Genomic DNA, 21380 nt, shown 5'->3' on the forward strand with positions numbered 1-21380 from the left:
CTCCTGGGTGTGACCTGTGCCAGCTCCTGAGTGTGACCAATGCCAGCTACTAGGTGTGACCAGTGCCAGATACTAGGTGTGACCCCTGCCAGCTCCTGGGTGTGACCTGTGCCAGCTCCTGAGTGTGACCTGTGCCAGCTCCTGAGTGTGACCAATGCCAGCTCCTGAGTGTGACCAATGCCAGCTCCTAGGTGTGACCAGTGCCAGCTCATGAGTGTGACTAGTGCCAGCTCCTGGGTGTGACCAGTGCCAGCTCATGAGTGTGACAAGTGCCAGCTCCTGGGTGTGACAAGTGCCAGCTCCTGGTATGACAAGTGCCAGTTCCTGGGTGTGACAAGTCCCAGCTCAGCTCCAGGTGTGACCAGTGCCAGCTCCTTGGTGTGACCAGTGCCAGCTCCTGGGTGTGACCTGTGCCCACTTTTGGCTGTGACCAGTAGCAGTTCCTTGGTGTGAGGAGTGCCAGATCCTTGGTGTGACCAGTGCCACCTCCTGGGTGTGACCAGTGCCAGCTCCTGGGTGTGACCAGTGCCAGCTCCAGGGTGTGAGTAGTGCCAGCTCATGAGTGTGACCAGTGCTAGCTCCTGGCTGTGACCAGCGCCAGCTCATGAGTGTGACCAGGACCAACTCCTGGGTGTTACCAGCGCCAGCTCCAGGGTGTGACTAGTGCCAGCTCCTGGTGTGACCAGTGCCAGCTCCTTGGTTTGACCAGTGCCAGCTCCTGGGTGTGAGCAGTGCCAGGTCCTGGGTGTGAGCAGTGCCACCTCCTGGAAGTGAGCAGTGCCACCTCCTGGAAGTGAGCAGTGCCAGCTCCTGGTGTGAGAAGTGCCAGCTCCTGGGTGTGAGTAGTGCCAGCTCCTGGGTGTGAGTAGTGCCAGCTCCTGGGTGTGACCAGCGCCAGCTCCTGGGTGTGACCAGTGCCAGATACTAGGTGTGACCCCTGCCAGCTCCTGGGTGTGAGCAGTGCCAGCTCCTGGGTGTGACCTGTACCAGCTCCTGGGTGTGAGTAGTGCCAGCTCCTGGGTGTGACCTGTGCCAGCTCCTGGGTGTGAGCAGTGCCAGCTCCTGGGTGTGAGTAGTGCCAGCTCCTGCGTGTGACCAGTGCCAACTCCTGGGTGTGACCAGTGCCAGATACTAGGTGTGACCCCTGCCAGCTCCTGGGTGTCACCAGTGCCAGCTCCTGGGTGTGACCTGTGCCAGCTCCAGGGTGTGACCTGTGCCAGCTCCTGGGTGTAAGCAGTGCCAGCTCCTGGGTGTAACCTGTGCCAGCTCCGGGGTGTGACCTGTGCCAGCTCCGGGGTGTGACCTGTGCCAGCTCCTGGGTGTGACCTGTGCCAGCTCCTGGGTGTGAGCAGTGCCAGCTCCTGAGTGTGAGCAGTGCCAGCTCCTGAGTGTGACCTGTGCCAGCTCCGGGGTGTGAGCAGTGCCAGCTCCTGAGTGTGAGCAGTGCCAGCTCCTGAGTGTGACCTGTGCCAGCTCCTGGGTGTAAGAAGTGCCAGCTCCTGGGTGTGACCTGTGCCAGCTCCTGGGTGTGACCTGTGCCAGCTCCTGGTGTGACCTGTGCCAGCTCCTGTGTGTGAGTAGTGCAGGCTTTTGTGCATAACTCTGTTGCTCTTCCCAATCTAGGACAGCACCCGGGGATACATATCCACCACACTGCAGCCCCCTGTGCAGTAGCCCATGTGCCCCCTTCCTTCCTCTGCCTCCCGGTCCCGCTGTGTTCCTGCGTTGCCTCCTATCTTTATTTACCACATGCAGTCGACACGACAGGGCCGGGAGGCGGCAGCAGGGGGCGCTGGAGATCATTTGCGCTTACTGAACCACAGGTAAAAGCGCGGGCGCAGTGCGAGTCGATGGAGGGAGTGTGCAAAGGTCATGTGACATATGGAGAAAGGTGGGGTGCACTTATATATAGAGTGATGTGGACGAGCAGTACATAGGAAATATGAGTGCATTATACAAGGTGATGGGCAGTGCACGTGCAGTATATATGGTAGAATCGTGTGCAGTGTACAAGTGCTGTAATGTGGGGGTGCAGTACATACAGTATAATGTGGGGGTGTAGTGCATACAGTATGATGGGGTGCAGTGCATACAGTTTAATGTGGGGGTGCAGTGCATACAGTATAATGTGGGGGTGTAGTGCATACAGTATGATGGGGTGCAGTGCATACAGTATAATGTGGGGGTGCAGTGCATACAGTATAATGTGGGGGTGTAGTACATACAGTATGATGGGGTGCAGTGCATACAGTATAATGTGGGGGTGCAGTGCATACAGTATAATGTGAGGGTGCAGTGCATACAGTATAATGTGGGGGTGTAGTGCATACAGTATAATGTGGGGGTGTAGTGCATACAGTATGATGGGGTGCAGTGCATACAGTATAATGTGGGGGTGCAGTGCGTACAGTATAATGTGAGGGTGCAGTACATACAGTATAATGAGGTGCAGTGCATACAGTATAATGTGGGGGTGCAGTGCATACAGTAATGTGGGGGTACAGTACATACAGTATAATGTGGGGGTGCAGTACATACAGTATGATGGGGTGCAGTGCATACAGTATAATGTGGGGGTGCAGTGCATACAATATAATGTGGGGGTGCAATATATAGATTACATAGAAGATGCTCCTTTACTAATCAGAACCACAAATCACCTACATTTATTTCTGGACCCAACTTAATATGCAAATTGCCTCTTCAAAGAAAAAGGGGACTTGAACTCTATAGCGCCACCTATTGGAAGCAGCAATCCTACAAGTCATAATCAACCTTTTAACGAGTCGTGCAATATGACTTAGGATAAAAGCCAAATCAGAATCTCAGTTTGCAGACACGGTGTTTTGGGCTGTTGGCCCTCGTCAGTGCAAAGTATGAGAACCGATTTGGCTAGATGAGAAGCTTATGAATTCATCCTCATAGTCATCTCCCACAATATAAGGCCTTGCTGGGCTCCTCTGTAGTGTTACTAGTCCTGTTGGGAGCAGCAGAGCTCATCCTCCTAATTTTGTAGTTCATCTGGTCCAGCAGCAGAATGTGTTCTCCATCCTATGGCGGCCAGTCATCACAGCCCTGTGCTGTGTACGTGGAGTATATGTGTACGTGGAGTATACAGTGGTGGCCAAAAGTATTGGCACCCCTGCAATTCTGTCAGATAATACTCAGTTTCTTCCTGAAAATGATTGCAATCACAAATTCTTTGGTATTATTATCTTCATTTAATTTGCTTGCAAGGAAAAAACACAAAAGAGAATGAAGCAAAAATCAAATCATTGATCATTTCACACAAAACTCCAAAAATGGGCCAGACAAAAGTATTGGCACCCTCAGCCTAATACTTGGTTGCACAACCTTTAGCCAAAATAACTGCGAACAGCCGCTTCCGGTAACCATCAATGAGTTTCTTACAATGCTCTGCTGGAACTATAGACCATTCTTCTTTGGCAAACTGCTCCAGGTCCCTGATCTTTGAAGGGTGCCTTCTCCAAACTGCCATTTTGAGATCTCTCCACAGGTTTTCTATGGGATTCAGGTCTGGACTCATTGCTGGCCACCTTAGAAGTCTCCAGTGCTTTCTCTAAAACCATTTTATAGTGCTTTTGGAAGTGTGTTTTGGGTCATTGTCCTGCTGGAAGACCCATGACCTCTGAGGGAGACCCAGCTTTCTCACACTGGGCCCTACATTATGCTGCAAAATTTGTTGGTAGTCTTCAGACTTCATAATGCCATGCACACGGTCAAGCAGTCCAGTGCCAGAGGCAGCAAAGCAACCCCAAAACATCAGGGAACCTCCGCCATGTTTGACTGTAGGGACCGTGTTCTTTTCTTTGAATGCCTCTTTTTTTTTCCTGTACACTCTATGTTGATGCTTTTTCCCAAAAAGCTCTACTTTTGTCTCATCTGACCAGAGAACATTCTTCCAAAACGTTTTAGGCTTTCTCAGGTAAGTTTTGGCAAACTCCAGCCTGGCTTTTTTATGTCTCGGGGTAAGAAGTGGGGTCTTCCTGGGTATCCTACCATACAGTCCCTTTTCATTCAGACGCCGACGGATAGTACGGGTTGACACTGTTGTACCCTTGGACTGCAGGGCAGCTTGAACTTGTTTGGATGTTAGTCGAGGTTGTTTATCCACCATCCGCACAATCTTGCGTTGAAATCTCTCGTCAATTTTTCTTTTCCGTCCACATCTAGGGAGGTTAGCCACAGTGCCATGGGCTTTACACTTCTTGATGACACTGCACATGGAAGACACAGGAACATTCAGGTCTTTGGAGATGGACTTGTAGCCTTGAGATTGCTCATGCTTCTTCACAATTTGGTTTCTCAAGTCCTCAGACAGTTCTTTGGTCTTCTTTCTTTTCTCCATGCTCAATGTGGTACACACAAGGACACAGGACAGAGGTTGAGTCAACTTTAATCCATGTTAACTGGCTGCAAGTGTGATTTGGTTATTGCCAACACCTGTTAGGTGCCACAGGTAAGTTACAGGTGCTGTTAATTACACGAATTAGAGAAGCATCACATGATTTTTCAAACAGTGCCAATACTTTTGTCCACCCCCTTTTTTAGGTTTGGTGTGGAATTATATCCAGTTTGGCTTTAGGACAATTCTTTTTGTGTTTTTTCATTGAAGACAAATTAAATGAAGATAATAATACCAAAGAATTTGTGATTGCAATCATTTTCAGGAAGAAACTGAGTATTATCTGACAGAATTGCAGGGGTGCCAATACTTTTGGCCACCACTGTATGTGCACGTGGAGTATATGTATATATGGAGTATATGGGTACATGGAGTAATGTGTATGTGGAGTATATGGCTACATGGAGTATATGGCTACATGGAGTATTTGTGTATATGGATACATGCAGGGCTGTGGAGTCGGAGCCCATTTTGGTGGAGTCGGTATAAAATGGACCGATTCCAACTCCTAAAATATATAATAAATTGGGTACAGTAGTTCAATGCAGTTTGTGGGGAATATTTTTTTCATAAGAATTTGGGAAAGTTATGAAATGTCCTATAAATGTCTGTCCTATTCCTGATCTAAGGGTCTGGACTTTTAGCTGAGATGAATCTGTGTTACAGTAAATTTATCACTTGAACATGAGCCGTGTATGAGGGAGTCGCGGAGTCAGAGTTATGGAAATTAAGGAGTCGGAGGTTTGGCTTACCGACTCCACAGCCCTGGGTACATGGAGTATATGGGTATGTGGAGTATATGGATACATGGAGGCCTTCAATTCATGGTGCAAACACTTTGACCAACGTACTGGCCATAGAGGAGCTGTTCTCTCCCCATCATCTTTGGTTTCTTATGTTCCCCAGGGAGAAACATCTAAATGGAGTCACAAAAGTTGCAGAAAAAGAACAAGAAGAACAAGGCGTTGTTACAGAGGCCTCACAGCTCACAGCAGTACAAGGTACTCCCATCATCAGGACTCGTTCAGTATTACGTCTGGGTGCCGTCCGTGTTACGTCTGTGTGCCCTCCATGTTTTGTCTGTGTGCCTCCATTCCTCAAGCTAAACATTGGGTGCACGGTGTTGGACATCTATTGTTGAATCCATTTCTAGTATATACAGGAAGCTTGCCATAAATATACATTTGCCATAAATAATGTCACATGCAAAAAATATGTATTTGCCTGTTGTAAATGCCGCTGTTCTCGTGAATCCGGCGCTGTTTTTCTTTTTTTCTTGCTCATCTCCATTCCGGAGATATGGCCCACTATGTAAATATAGTGTGTTGACCAAGTGGGTGTGGTCCATAAATTACTCTCATAGAAAAGATTTTTATGACCACGCCCAGTTGACTTTAAAAAAACCTAAATTTCCAAACAGGAAAGAGAGGGTCATGTCTCAGGAACGGAGAGGCGCAGGAACAAATGAAAAACATCACTGGATTCAGGAGAATGGAGGCATTTACACCAGATAAAAATTTACATGTTTATGGCATGTGCCAGGTCTTCTCTATGTGTAGCTTTCTGCTTTACTTCATATCCACTGTCTGTGACATTTGTATTTTTGTGCAATTTGGCACCACATCAAATATATAATTTTTTACATTTTTATTAATTCAAAGCTGGATGAAACCTTAACAGATGAGGACATGCTATTTATATGTCTTTTGGAAAAAAGTATGAAAACTAAAGAAAAGAATAAAAAACGGAAGAAGAAGATTGATAAGACCGGTAGCACACGCCCATGGGTGGTCAAAAGCCTTTCCCAATATAGCCAGAAAGGACAAGACCTGAGCCTAGACAGTGTCTACTCCGGCAAATCAAGGTCAACAAGGAAGACTAAACGAAAAAGGAAGAGAGTTGACATCAAATCTGATAATACATGGCCACCTGGGGAAATAAGCAATATGTCTGATGACCCTTTCGAGTCACCAGTCAAGAGAAACAATAAGAAAAAGCTGGTGATGCCGTCAAAAATCCAGGTGTCTACAAGTTCTCCGTCAAGGATTGAGAACATTGGACCTGCCCCACAGAACATCGATGGTGGAAAAACTTATAAGAGTAGGAACATAGAGGCCACCACTGACCCAAAACGTATGTCTACACGAAAGGTTGATGATGGGATCAGTCAACGAGGAAGAAAACATTCATTGCTGTACCCCAGTACACAACTGTCTTCTACTGACCTCCCAAAGACTAAGAGGAACCTCAAGCTCATTAGCCTTGGCAAAGCAGAAGATATGGAAGGCATGTCTAATCACAGTCAAGGGGTCTTTATTGTCCAGAAGCAATTTGGATTGACCCAATCTTGTTCGGAGAAGCCCCTAGATCTCTCTCTACCATCTCGGATTAGAGCCAAGAGGAATATCCTGAGTCCAAGTGAAGACGTCATCAAAGTAGTGTCCCAATCACCTCCTCTGAGGCCTAAGGCCTCTAAAAGCAAAAAGGTAAAATTTTCCTTTAATCCCCCGAAAAACGCCAAAGACACAAAGTTCATCCAGACTTTCCTGAACCCCGCCTATTTCTTTAGAAGGAAAGGAGAATCCAGTAAAGCAAATGTACTCACTCCATTACTTCAAAGAACCATGGAAAAAGCCATGGGGAAAAAAAGAGATAGGAGCAAACTAAGTAATGAAGTATGAGTTTATTTTATCGTTATGTAATGACATTTATGTTCTTGAGTTTTATATGAAATACATTCAGCAAGTTGCAAATGTGTGCCAAAACTTATACTGTTTTGCTGGGTCCAATTGGAATTCAGCAAGTTAGGGAAACTCAAAATGACCTGAACTCCTGCTGGGCTGCATTATGTCAGGGCTGATGTTATATCAGAGGCGTGAATGTAGCTCTCAATGTGACTAATAAAGTTTTAATTTTTTTCTGTTGCGTTTTGATCTTAGTTGCTTGAACTTTATCGTTTTGTCATTGTTGCTATAGAAATCATTTTTTTTTGTTTGGATTTCCTAATAAGCCTCTGGTTACACTATAATACTGCCCCTATGTACAGGAATATAACTACTATAATACTGCCCCTATGTACAGGAATATAACTACTATAATACTGCCCCTATGTACAAGAATATAACTACTATAATACTGCCCCCTATGTACAAGAATATAACTACTATAATACTGCCCCCTATGTACAAGAATATAACTACTATAATACTGCCCCTATGTACAAGAATAGAACTACTATAATACTGCTCCTATATACAAGAATATAACTACAATAATACTGCCACCTATATACAAGAATATAACTACTATAATACTGCCCCCTATATACAAGAATATAACTACTATAATACTGCCCCCTATATACAAGAATATAACTACTATAATACTGCCCCTATGTACAATAATATAACTACTATAATACTGCCCCCTATATACAAGAATATAACTACTAGAATACTGCTCAGATGTACAAGAATATAACTACTATAATACTGCCCCCTATGTTCAAGAATATAGCTACTATAATACTGCCCCCTATGTACAAGAATATAACTACTATAATACTGCCCCCTATGTGCAACAATATAACTACTATAATACAGCCCCTATGTACAAGAATATAACTACTATAATACTGCCCCTAAGTACAAGAATATAACTACTATAATATTGCCCCCTATGTACAAGAATATAGCTACTATAATACTGCTCCTATATACAAGAATATAACTACTATAATACTGCCCTCTATGTACAATAATATAACTACTATAATACTGCCCCTGTGTACAAGAATATAACTACTATAATACTGCCCCCTATGTACAAGAATATAGCTAGTATAATACTGCTCCTATATACAAGACTATAACCACTATAATACTGCCCTCTATGTACAAGAATATAACTACTATAATACTACCCCTATGTACAAGAATATAACTACTATAATACTGCCCCCTATGTACAAGAATATAACTACTATAATACTGCCCTCTATGTACAAGAATATAACTACTATAATACTGCCCCCTATGTACAAGAATTTAACTACTATAATATTGCCCCCTATGTACAGTACAGACCAAAAGTTTGGACACACCTTCTCATTTAAAGATTTCTCTGTATTTTCATAACTGAAAATTGTACATTCACACTGAAGGCATCAAAACTATGAATTAACACATGTGGAATTATATACTTAACAAAAAAGTGTGAAACAACTGAAAATATATCTTATATTCTAGGTTCTTCAAAGTAGCCACCTTTTGCTTTGATGACTGCTTTGCACACTCTTGGCATTCTCTTGATGAGCTTCAAGAGGTAGTCACCGGAAATGGTTTTCACTTCACAGGTGTGCCCTGTCAGGTTTAATAAGTGGGATTTTTTGCCTTATAAATGGGTTTGGGACCATCAGTTATGTTGTACAGAAGTCTGGTGGATACACAGCTGATAGTCCTACTGAATAGACTGTTAGAATTTGTATTATGGCAAGAAAAAAGCAGCTAAGTAAAGAAAAACGAGTGGCCATCATTACTTTAAGAAATGAAGGTCAGTCAGTCCGAAAAATTAGGAAAACTTTGAAAGTGTCCCCAAGTGCAGTTGCAAAAACCATCAAGCGCTACAAAGAAACTGGCTCACATGAGGACCGCCCCAGGAAAGGAAGACCAAGAGTCACCTCTGCTTCTGAGGATAAGTTTATCCAAGTCACCAGCCTCAGAAATCGCAGGTTAACAGCAGCTCAGATTAGAGACCAGGTCAATGCCACACAGAGTTCTAGCAGCAGACACATCTCTTCAACAACTGTTAAGAGGAGACTTTGTGCAGCAGGCCTTCATGGTAAAATAGCTGCTAGGAAACCACTGCTAAGGACAGGCAACAAGCAGAAGAGACTTGTTTGGGCTAAAGAACACAAGGAATGGACATTAAACCAGTGGAAATCTGTGCTTTGGTCTGATGAGTCCAAATTTGAGATCTTTGGTTCCAACCACCGTCTTTGTGCGACGCAGAAAAGGTGAACGGATAGACTCTACATGCCTGGTTCCCACCGTGAAGCATGGAGGAGGAGGTGTGATGGTGTGGGGGTGCTCTGCTGTTGGGGATTTATTCAAAATTGAAGGCATACTGAACCAGCATGGCTACCACAGCATCTTGCAGTGGCATGCTATTCCATCCGGTTTGCGTTTAGTTGGACTATCATTTATTTTTCAACAGGACAATGACCCCAAACACACCTCCAAGCTGTGTAAGGGCTATTTGACCAAGAAGGAGAGTGATGGGGTGCTACGCCAGATGACCTGGCCTCCACAGTCACCAGACCTGAACCCAATCGAGATGGTTTGGGGTGAGCTGGATCGCAGAGTGAAGGCAAAAGGGCCAACAAGTGCTAAGCATCTCTGGGAACTCCTTCAAGATTGTTGGAAGACCATTTCCGGTGACTACCTCTTGAAGCTCATCAAGAGAATGCCAAGAGTGCGCAAAGCAGTCATCAAAGCAAAAGGTGGCTACTTTGAAGAACCTAGAATATAAGACATATTTTCAGTTGTTTCACACTTTTTTGTTAAGTATATAATTCCACATGTGTTAATTCATAGTTTTGATGCCTTCAGTGTGAATGGACAATTTTCATAGTCATGAAAATACAGAAAAATCTTTAAATGAGAAGGTGTGTCCAAACTTTTGGTCTGTACTGTATGTCTGAGTGACAAATGGCTGACAGCTACCATTAGCCGCCATTACAGTCCCCAGGGGCTGTCATCCACATTCGCACAAATACTGAATAACATAAATATTCGCCTTCTTATTCCATTACAGCTCTGATTCCTTCTATAGATGGCAGAGCTGTGGGGATCAGTGCTCCCTATCACATCTGTCATTTTAGTGGAGTTGATCAGATTGTTTTCTGTTCTTTTGCTGAACATTAGTTCCACAGTAATAATGTTACTCTTTCTTGGAGCAGCGCAGCTTTTAATCTTCCGTCTTGAAGGGAAATGTTTTTGAAAGTTGAAGATTACAATTATTTACGTTCTCCTTCTCAGTAAACAGATGCCTGAAAAACGCTCCGGCTGTAAACTCTAAGAGTCGCGCGGCTCCCCGCAGTGCAGTCATTCGTGTATATTCGGTCTTATACACAAGTGAAGACCCCACGTATACGAGCGCCTTTTTCCTTTATATTGCAAAATGTGATAAATCTGCCCTATTTTTTTCCAGTTCAATTCAGATCTTTGCTTCTGTTTATTGAGCTGTAACATTTGTGACATTTTTTGTAGTATTCTTATGTTTGGTCATTTTTAGGGAACTTTTAAATGAGTTATAAGCGTAAATGTGATTAATTATCCACATTTTTAACCTTAAGTTGGATCTTACCAGATCTTATGGTGTGTGGATAACTGCTAAATAATAATGTCTAATTGCATATATCACATATATATATATATATACAGTATATCATATACAGTATGTTTCACTGTTTGTGGCAGTGTCCTACCATACCATTATTTTGGCTCAGGATAACTGACTTTGCTACAAAGCACTTGCCAAATCATGTCCCTTTTGACCTGTCTTGATCCATCTTTTTCTACATAGATAAGGAAATCCTGAAGATAGAATGGAAAAAGTACCCAAACACACAAAAAAATAATTAACTACATGGTACCAAGAATGTACAGTATCTGTTACTCCCTTGTCCCAGCTCCAGTGCCGAGTCTTGCTTCCCCCCTATAACAGACTCCCTCTGTGTTAGTCCACACCGGATTACTATATAGCCCGACAAGCACTATTAATGTCATCATCCAATGCCTTTTAAAACCGACTCAAGCACCAATATGTGCCTGAGTATTCAGATGACATTGCTCCCAGCTAAGACATTTTTCACTGACGTTCGCCTCATCATCCCCGCCTTTGAGCGCCAGACAGGTGGTTATTCATCTCTCTTGCAAACCCCTGTCTGTTTTCCAGCAATCTGCAACTATTTCCTAACTTAGTCATGTGAATTCTGGTGCTATTGCACTCTCAACTCTACTGCACACTACACTTGCAAAGCTACAAGGTTCCTGATAACAACCTCATCTCTGCTTATACTGGTGCTGGTCACACCTTGATGTCTGCAAACAAGGTACATGATTATTACTATTATTCATGGATGCTGTTCCTATGCTTTCTATATTTGCAACTTTGCAATCAACAGCAACACTGCAATCAAGGTACCAGATTGCCTATAAATCTATTATTCGTGTGTGTAACTACAGCACTGTAATCAAGTCACCAGATTGCCTTCACATTTATTATTTGTGTGTGTAAACCCAGCACTGCAATCAAGGAACCAGATTGCCTATCCATCTGTTATTCCTGGGTGTAACCACAGTACTGCAATCAAGATACAATATTCCCTCTACATATATCTTTCATGTGTGTGACCACAGCAGTGTAATCACTGTACCAGATTACCTATACATATATTATTCTTGCATGTAACCACAGCACTGCAATCAAGATTGCCTATACATATATTCTTGTGTGTAACCACAGCCCTGTAGACAAGGTACCAGATTGTCTATACATCTATTATTTGTGTGTAAACCCAGCATTGCAATCAAGTCACTAGATTGCCTATACATCTATTATTCCTGTGTATAACCACAGCACTGCAATCAAGTCATAAAATTGCCTAAACATCTATTATTCCTGTTTGTAACCACAACACTACAATCAATGTACCATACTGCCTATACATATATTATTAATCAGTAAAAACCTACTACTGCAATCAAGGGACCATATTGTCTATACTTCTATTATTCCTGTGTGTAACTACAGCGGTGCAATCAAGTCACCAAATTGTCTATACATCTATTATTTGTGTGTAAACCCAGCACTGCAATTAAGTCACAAGATTGCCTATACATCTATTTGTTACGCACACGCCCGGACTGACTGGCGTGAGCATGATTAGTGATCTCACTGGACCATGAACCGAGGAGTGCCTGGAGGGGCGTAACTAAGTATCATCTCGGTCCGACCAAGGTCACATGGCGGCTCAGTCGACTCCGTGAACCAGGGAGGAACCGAGCAGAGGGACCAGGTGCTACTCCAGGTCAGACCCCGGTCACAGCTGTTGACCCTCACCGGGGAATGCAGGAATAGGCAGGTTAGGCTGGCATACAGACATGTGGGTACTGGCAGGCACGGCTGGTATGCAGACAGGTGGGCACTGGCAGGCACGGTTGGCATGCAGACAGGTGGGCACTGGCAGGCACGGCTGGCATTCAGACAGGTGGGCACTGGCAGGCACGGCTGGCATTCAGACAGGCAGGTACTGGCAGGTAGGAACGCAGGCAGGATAGGGACCAATACAGACTGGGACACAGGAACGGAGCCGCAGGTGCGGTAGATGAGCAGAGCAAGACCCGCAGATGCGGTAGGCAAGCAGAGCAGAGCAAAACCTGCAGGTGCAGTAGACAAGCAGAGCAAAACCCGCAGGTGCGGTAGACAAGCAGAGCAGACCAAAACCCGCAGGTGCGGTAGACAAGCAGAGCAGAGCAAAACCCGCAGGTGCCGTAGACAAGCAGAGCAGAGCAAAACCCGCAGGTGCGGTAGACAAGCAGAGCAAAACCCGCAGGTGCGGTAGACAAGTAGAGCAGAGCAAAACCCGCAGGGGCGGTAGACAAGCAGAGCAGAGCAAAACCCGCAGGTGTGGTAGACAAGCAGAGCAGAGCAAAACCCGCAGGTGTGGTAGACAAGCAGAGCAGAGCAAAACCCGCAGGTGTGGTAGACAAGCAGAGCAGAGCAAAACCCGCAGGTGTGGTAGACAAGCAGAGCAGAGCAAAACCCGCAGGTGTGGTAGACAAGCAGAGCAGAACAAAACCCGCAGGTGTGGTAGACAAGCAGAGCAGAGCAAAACCCGCAGGTGCGGTAGACGAGCAGAGCAATACCCGCAGGTGCGGTGAACAAGCTGAGCAGAGCGAAACCGCAGGTGTGGTGAACAAGCTGAGCAGAGCGAAACCGCAGGTGCTGTGAACAAGCAGAGCAGAGCGAAACCGCAGGTGCTGTGAACAAGCAGAGCGAAACCGCCGGTGCAGTGGACAAGCAGAGTGGAGCAAAACCGCCAGTGCGGTGGACAAACAGAGCAGAGCAAAACCGCAGGTGCGGTAGACAAGCAGAGCAGAGCAAAACCGCAGGTGCAGTGAACAAGCAGAACCAGATACACACAAGGTACTTACAATGAAGTAGCAAGTGTACACAAAACTCACAAACAAGTTCAGAGACAACGAGTTGGAGTTAGGTGCAGGTTCAGACACTGCAGGAAAAGGGAAGGTTCGGACATAGAGAGAAACAGGTACCTGGTAACTCAGTTGCACAGAACACACTGAATGAAAGTGTTGCTCAGGCACCCCCTACTGGGTGGAGGGGATTTAAGTATCCAGTGACTCACAGCAATAGGCTGGGGAGGCATCAGGAGTGCGCACACAGTAATTATAAGAATCAGGCAGTAGGCGCGCCGCCGCCCTAAGCAATCAGACAAGAGACACAGCAGGTACTGGAGCAAAGTGTGCAGCCTGGATTGATAGGTAAGATGGCGGTCTTGCATGGTGGGAGGTGGTAAGCCATGCCAGCACGCCGCCAGGGATGTTACACTATTATTCCTGTTTGTAACCACAACACTGCAATCAAAGTACCAGACTGCCTATACATATATTATTCGCAGTGCTGTTGATGTGACGTGAACACTGCAGACAATAACAGACACCGGAAGCGGGAGTGGAGATTCAGTGATGGATCCAGGGAAGGGGAGTAAAGTACAGATTTTGGGTTTTTGTTTTTTTAAACCAACTTTGACGGGTTTTCTAAAACTGGAAAACCCCTTTAAAGAGAACATGGAATATGTCTATATTACCATTTACAAGTGTAATTAATTGAATAAATCTGAAAAAAGCCAAAAAACAAAACACATTTACAAAATAATAAATTCATACTGAATAGTGTTTAAAACAATGCTACAGTATATAATAGCCACTGTAGTAAATAACGCCATACAGTGCACATATTGCACCATGATACAATGACCAAATAACATCTCCATATATAACGTTATCTTGCCCCAATGCTAAAACATAATACTGATATACTATTTTTAAGATTTGTGGAGGCCATAGGCTTTGGATCCAGGCCATCAGTGGTGCCCCCTTTATGCTGTGTCTGGTATTGCAGCTCATTTTCCTTCAAGTTTATGGGTCTGATTTACAATGTCACACACAACATATGGACAGTGCCACTGTTTCTCTATTAAAAAATGTATTTTTTCCATTTGAATAATCTTTTTTATTTTCAATCCCGTAATTGGAACCTATTTAGAGAGGGAAACAGCAGCCCCCAAGTTCACTGTCTGTAAAATAGAATTTATTCAATAGTTGGTCAGGTGATTCCATAGTTTTATATGAGCCTCAAGAGACTAGTGATCATTGGAAATAACCGTCGCTATGCAGGACCCTCTAATGGATGATTTTGTGGGTGCAGCTGCCAAAAGCTGCATAGAACTATTATTGTCTCTGGTGACATTCTCTTAAGGATAGAGAATAATATTGTTGAATCAAAATTCCCATATGTGACATCACAGTCAAAATCATGTGACTGCAGAAGGAAGATTAAGTGTTCATTAATACTGACTGATGCTGCTCATTGATTAGATTTGGCATCATTCTTTCATGTGACCACTAGATGGCAGCAGAGTTACACAGACTAGATTTACATTGAGTAACACTATACCTTGCTGTATATACAGTGCAGGGTTGTAGTTTTCTTATCACTTAGTAATAATTTGGGAAAAAAAAGACTTGAAAAGTCTAGTTTATTTCCCACAGTGACCAAGGCACAGTGTGAAATCAGCTTCAATCAACTTGCTTCACAAAATGCAGCTTAATGCTGTGTTTATGCTGCCTAAAGATTGCTCTCAGTGGGAAAAACAAGATAAAAGTTTTTTTTGTGTGTGTATATATTTGTGTCTCTTCATATATTTTGTTTTACCATGCCTAAGGAAGAGACCTAAGATGTCTCAAAAGCTTGCTTTGTAACATAATTGCTAACAAAAATAAAATAAATTAAAAGGTATCATAACTACAAGATTATCTTGTTTTTTTCCCACTGAGAGCAATCTTTTTTTCAACTGGCTAACACGGTACCAACCCCCTTTTTTCCCTCTAAGCCTCAGAGGAAATGGGCTCCTTCTAATGCCCACATGGCAACAAACAATGGGCACATTCGCTGATATAATCCACTCTTGGCCATACCTTCAGGACAATTTAACAATGCTTACATGGGTGCTAACAGACGCAAATGGTGCCAGCCTGTTTTGTTTACATAGTGCCAGCCCATCAGGAATTGCTGTAATATCTGAATCGCTCAACATACCAAGCCGAAAGTCCCTTTAATGCCACATTCAATGGCCAAAGTGCCAGTCTCATAGTTATGCTTCACTCAGTGACAACCTTAAAGTTCCAGTAGTGATGAAGAATTTACACTACCCATAATGCCACAGTCTTAAAAAACCATGCTGGCAACTTAACTTTATACAACACCCATAGTGCCAGCACATTAGATATTGATTTAATATCTGCTTCACGGAGTGTGCCCTGATAGTGTCAACAGTCCTATACTCATTCAGTTCCCATAGTGCCAGTCCCATAACATACCTGTAGTGGCTCCTTCACTCAGTGCCAACGTGACAGTTCCAGTAGTGCTAGTCATATTGCAATGCCCATAGTGCCAATCCCATAATATGCCAGTAATGGCTCCTTCACTCAGTGCCAATGTGACAGTTCCAGTAGTTCTAGACACATTGCAATACCTATAGTCTCAGTCCCATAATATACCAGTAATGGCTCCTTCACTCAGTGCCAACATGACAGTTCCAATAGTGCTAGACACATTTCAGTACCCATAACACCAGAGTGCCAACTTAATGCAATGCCCACAGTGCCAGACACACAGAAAAGTGCACATGACTGACAACAGCTAGAAAGTGACATCTGAGTGCCAGCTGTGCCAAGTCATTACATATCAGCACAGAGAAAGATGTGCGCCATCTCCTCATAGTCGGTGCCCTCCTTTACTCAGAGTCTGCCATGTGATTTATTTCAATTACACAAAGTAAAACCGTATTTATAGAAAATAAAATCTCCAGCCGGTAATTAAATGACTGTGACGCCGATAAGTTATTCTGCTGAAAGATGGAGAAATAATCCATTAAGATGAATGAAGCGGCCGTGGTATCAGAGATCCGAGGGCAGTAGTCAATATGGTTATATTACTGCTGCCATTAAAGCTCCTGGGGGGGGGACCCCGCGTGTTCTGTGCAGAGCGCAATCGATTGAGTGGTCAGCAGAAATGAGGCATTAATAATGTATTACAGTCAGTGAGCGCCTGGGGAGCACTTCATGGGCCTCACCATGTCCTGCGGTACAGGACGCACCGACGTGTCTTACAGTGACAGATTACTATCAAATCGATAATAAACTATATGTATCAATCCTATTCATCCAGAAGAGCAATTGTGAGGTCAGACCCTGATGTTGGGGGGAGGCAGGGCTCACAATCTCTGGTCTAGTTGGACGGGGTTGGGGTCCGGGCTCTGTGAGGAAGCTCATGTTCTCCACCCCCTCTGTTTGTGCTGATGTTATACCAGAGGAGGTCTGGACTCTGCAGTTATGGGGTCAGCAGAGCGGTGGGGACTTTTCTGCCCTCTGCTCCTCAGCACTCAGCCCTCAGCCCCCTGCTCTGTAACGTTATGGGGTCTCCACTTCGTGGCTGAGTTGCTGCGGTTCCTTCCACTTCTCAATAATATCACTCACAGGTGATGGGGGAAGATTCAGAAGGAAGAAATGTCCTGAACAGACTTGTTACCCCGGTGGCTCCTATTACAGGACCGCGCTTGTATCAGTGACCTCTGCACCACCGGCCGTTCCGGGCGAGGGGCCGGAGATTATACACCGGGGGCCAGATGTTCTACACCGGGGGTGAGGGGCCAGATGTTATATGCTGGGGAGTGAGGTAATACACCAGGGGAGTGAGGGGCCGGATGTTATACACCGGGGACAATGGTATTGAATAATAAATCGGAATTCAGTGATCAAGATATGTGTCCCAATACTTTTCTCGATATAGACCATCTGCTTGTTGTCAGTAAATAGCACATTACTGTTGGCCCAATACTTCTTACAGCTGAGGGTTTGCTACAGTTGCATCACTGAACAAGAGGAGTAACACTGCATTGCTACCTGACCCTTTTATTCAGGTACCATGGACTCATAACCCTCTGTGACCTGGACTCCAGCCTGATATATTTTGCCTGCACTGATACATTGTTGCAAACCTTGAGAGATTTGTGCTGCTGTTTAGCTCAGAAAAGATTGTCTAGACTGGATACAATTGTAACAAACCCTCAGCTATGATAAGTATTAGGTCCAGGCAAGTTGTCAGATTGTGGATGTAAACTTTACAAAATCTCTGCTTGCTGTAAGTGAAAGAAAGCATATTATTCCAATTCACTGACAAAACCCCCCAGAAATCTTATAAATTGAGAGGACTTCAAATGCAAAATAATTAAGCATTATTATATAGTGTTGGCCTGCCCCTTTAAGGCTGCTGATATTTCTATCACTCCGGGATCAGACGTCTCATGTAAAGTCATTTATAAACGGAGCACTTTCCTGTCTGCGCCACAAGTAACAATGGTCACGCAGAGCACTTTACCTGCGCGCCCCTGGCAGCACTGGAGACGAGTGGATGTAATTCTCAGTCGTTAGTTCTTTTTTTATCTAATAAAAAAATCTGAATTAATCTGCAGGAGAGATTGAAATTCTAATTAGGTCGCTTCATTATATTCCTGCCATTACTCCACGTTCTCTCCCTCCATAGATCCTCAATATGCAGTCACTTTGCTTTTTAACATATCAGGTGCTGCAAAAGGTCTTGTCCTGCACCCCACACCCATCACAGCGGAGGACTGACACCCCCAACTCCAGAGATGACACCACATGACATGTACCGGCCCCGGGCAAAAGTACTGGAGGCAAAAAATCAATAGGAGAATGTGAAATATTAATAATCTCACAAAGAAGAGAAGAACATATTATATCCTAGTAGATATAGGACAAGCTGTGCTGCCATTCTACGTTCCTACATTCCTATATACACTGTATATATAGTAGTTATATTTTTGTACATAGAAGCAGTATTATAGTAGTTATATTCTTGTACATAGAAGCAGTATTATAGTAGTTATATTCTTGTACATAGGGGCAGTATTATAGTAGTTATATTCTGATACATAGGGGGCAGTATTATAGTAGTTATATTCTTGTACATAGGAGCAGTATTATAGTAGTTATATTCTTGTACATAGAAGCAGTATTATAGTAGTTATATTCTTGTACATAGAAGCAGTATTATAGTAGTTATATTCTTGTACATAGGGGCAGTATTATAGTAGTTATATTCTGATACATAGGGGGCAGTATTATAGTAGTTATATTCTTGTACATAGGGGGCAGTATTATAGTAGTTATATTCTTGTACATAGGAGCAGTATTATAGTAGTTATATTCTTGTACATAGAAGCAGTATTATAGTAGTTATATTCTTGTACATAGAAGCAGTATTATAGTAGTTATATTCTTGTACATAGGGGCAGTATTATAGTAGTTATATTCTGGTACATAGGGGGCAGTATTATAGTAGTTATATTCTTGTACATAGGGGGCAGTATTATAGTAGTTATATTCTTGAACATAGGGGCAGTATTATAGTAGTTATATTCTTGTACATAGGGAGCAGTATTATAGTAGTTATATTCTTGAACATAGGGGCAGTATTATAGTAGTTATATTCTTGTACATAGGGGGCAGTATTATAGTAGTTATATTCTTGAACATAGGGGCAGTATTATAGTAGTTATATTCTTGTACATAGGGAGCAGTATTATAGCAGTTATATTCTTGTACATAGGAGCAGTATTATAGTAGTTATATTCTTGTACATAGGGGGCAGTATTATGGTAGTTATATTCTTGAACATAGGGGCAGTATTATAGTAGTTATATTCTTGTACATAGGGAGCAGTATTATAGTAGTTATATTCCTGTACATAGGGAGCAGTATTATAGTAGTTATATTCTTGTACATAGGGGGCAGTATTATTGCAGGTATATTCTTGTAGATAGGGGGCAGTATTATAGTAGTTATATTCTTGTACATAGCAAGCAGTATTATAGTAGTTATATTCTTGTACATAAGGGGCAGTATTATAGTAGTTATATTCTTGTACATAGGGGCAGTATTATAGTAGTTATATTCTTGTACATAGGGGCAGTATTATAGTAGTTATATTCTTGTACATAGGCGCAGTATTATAGTAATTCTATTGTTATACATAGAAGTAGTATTATAGTAGTTATATTCTTGTACATAGGGGGCAGTATTGTAGTAGTTACATTCTTGTACACAGGGTCAGTATTATAATAGTTATATTCTTGTACATAGGAGCAGTATTATAGTAGTTATATTCTTGTACATAGGGGGCAGTATTATAGTAGTTATATTCTTGTACATAGCAGTATTATAGTAGTTATATTCTTGTACATAGGGGCAGTATTATAGTAGCTATATTCTTGTACATAGGGGGCAGTATTATAGTAGTTATATTCTTGTACATAGGAGCAGTATTATAGTAGTTATATTCTTGTACATAGGGGGCAGTATTATAGTAGTTATATTCTAGTACATAGGGGGCAGTATTATAGTAGTTATATTCTAGTACATAGGGGGCAGTATTATAGTAGCTATATTCTTGTACATAGGGGGCAGTATTATAGTAGTTATATTCTTGTACATAGGAGCAGTATTATAGTAGTTATATTCTTGTACATAGGGTTAGTATTATAGTGGTTATATTCTTGTACATAGGGGCAGTGTTATAGTAGTTACAGTGGGTACGGAAAGTATTCAGACCCCTTTAAATTGTTCACTCTTTGTTTCATTGCAGCCATTTGGTAAATTCTAAAAAGTTCATTTTTTTTCTCATTAAAGTACACTCTGCACCCCATCTTGACTGAAAAAAAAAACAGAAATGTAGAAATTTTTGAAAATTTATTAAAAAAGAAAAACTGAAATATCAGATGGTCATAAGTATTCAGACCCTTTGCTCAGACACTCATATTTAAGTCACATGCTGTCCATTTCCTTGTGATTCTCCTTGAGATGGTTCTACTCCTTCATTGGAGTCCAGCTGTGTTTAATTAAACTGATTGGACTTGATTTGGAAAGGCACATACCTGTCTATATAAGACCTCACAGCTCACAGTGCATGTCAGACCAAATGAGAATCATAAGCTCAAAGGAACTGACCAAGGAGCTCAGAGACAAAATTGTGGCAAGGCACAGATCTCACCAAGGTTACAAAAGAATTTCTACATTACTCAAGGTTCCTAAGAGCACAGTGGCCTCCATAATCCTTAAATGGAAGAAGTTTGGGACCACAAGAAGTCTTCCTAGGCCTGGCCTTCCAGCCAAACTGAGCAATCGTGGGAGAAGAGCCTTGGTGAGAGAGGTAAAGAAGAACCCCAAGATCACTGTGGCTGAGCTCCAGAGATGCAGTAGGGAGATGGGAGAAAGTTCCACAAAGTCAACTATCACTGCAGCCCTCCACCAGTTGGGCCTTTATGGCAGAGTGGCCCGACGGAAGCCTCTCCTCAGTGCAAGACATATGAAAGCCTGCATAGAGTTTGCTCAAAAACACATGAAGGACTCCCAGGCTATGAGAAATAAGATTCTCTGCTCTGATAAGACGAAGATAGAACTTTTTGGTGATAATTCTAAGCGGTATGTGTGGAGAAAACCAGGCACTGCTCATCACCTGCCCAATACAATCCCAACAGTGAAACATGGTGGTGGCAGCATCATGCTAT

At 43.1% G+C, this 21380-nt stretch overlaps 1 protein-coding gene across 1 annotated transcript in view; it reads left to right on the forward strand.

The window, feature by feature from the left end:
* The first annotated feature begins 1788 nt into the window (after window positions 1-1788).
* The window catches only part of LOC141173604 (uncharacterized), a 28460-nt gene continuing 8868 nt past the window's right edge, over window positions 1789-21380 (forward strand). Inside the window, exons 1-3 of the mRNA XM_073657903.1 lie at window positions 1789-1891; window positions 5333-5427; window positions 6088-7101. Coding sequence (XP_073514004.1) covers window positions 5347-5427; window positions 6088-7101 — 1095 coding nt within the window. The 5' untranslated portion in view covers window positions 1789-1891; window positions 5333-5346. The remainder of the gene's footprint in view (window positions 1892-5332; window positions 5428-6087; window positions 7102-21380) is intronic.

Source organism: Phyllobates terribilis, unplaced genomic scaffold (assembly GCF_046119375.1).
Source record: "Phyllobates terribilis strain yellow unplaced genomic scaffold, ASM4611937v1 Scaffold_13__5_contigs__length_258822181, whole genome shotgun sequence".
NCBI classification, from domain to species: domain Eukaryota; kingdom Metazoa; phylum Chordata; class Amphibia; order Anura; family Dendrobatidae; genus Phyllobates; species Phyllobates terribilis.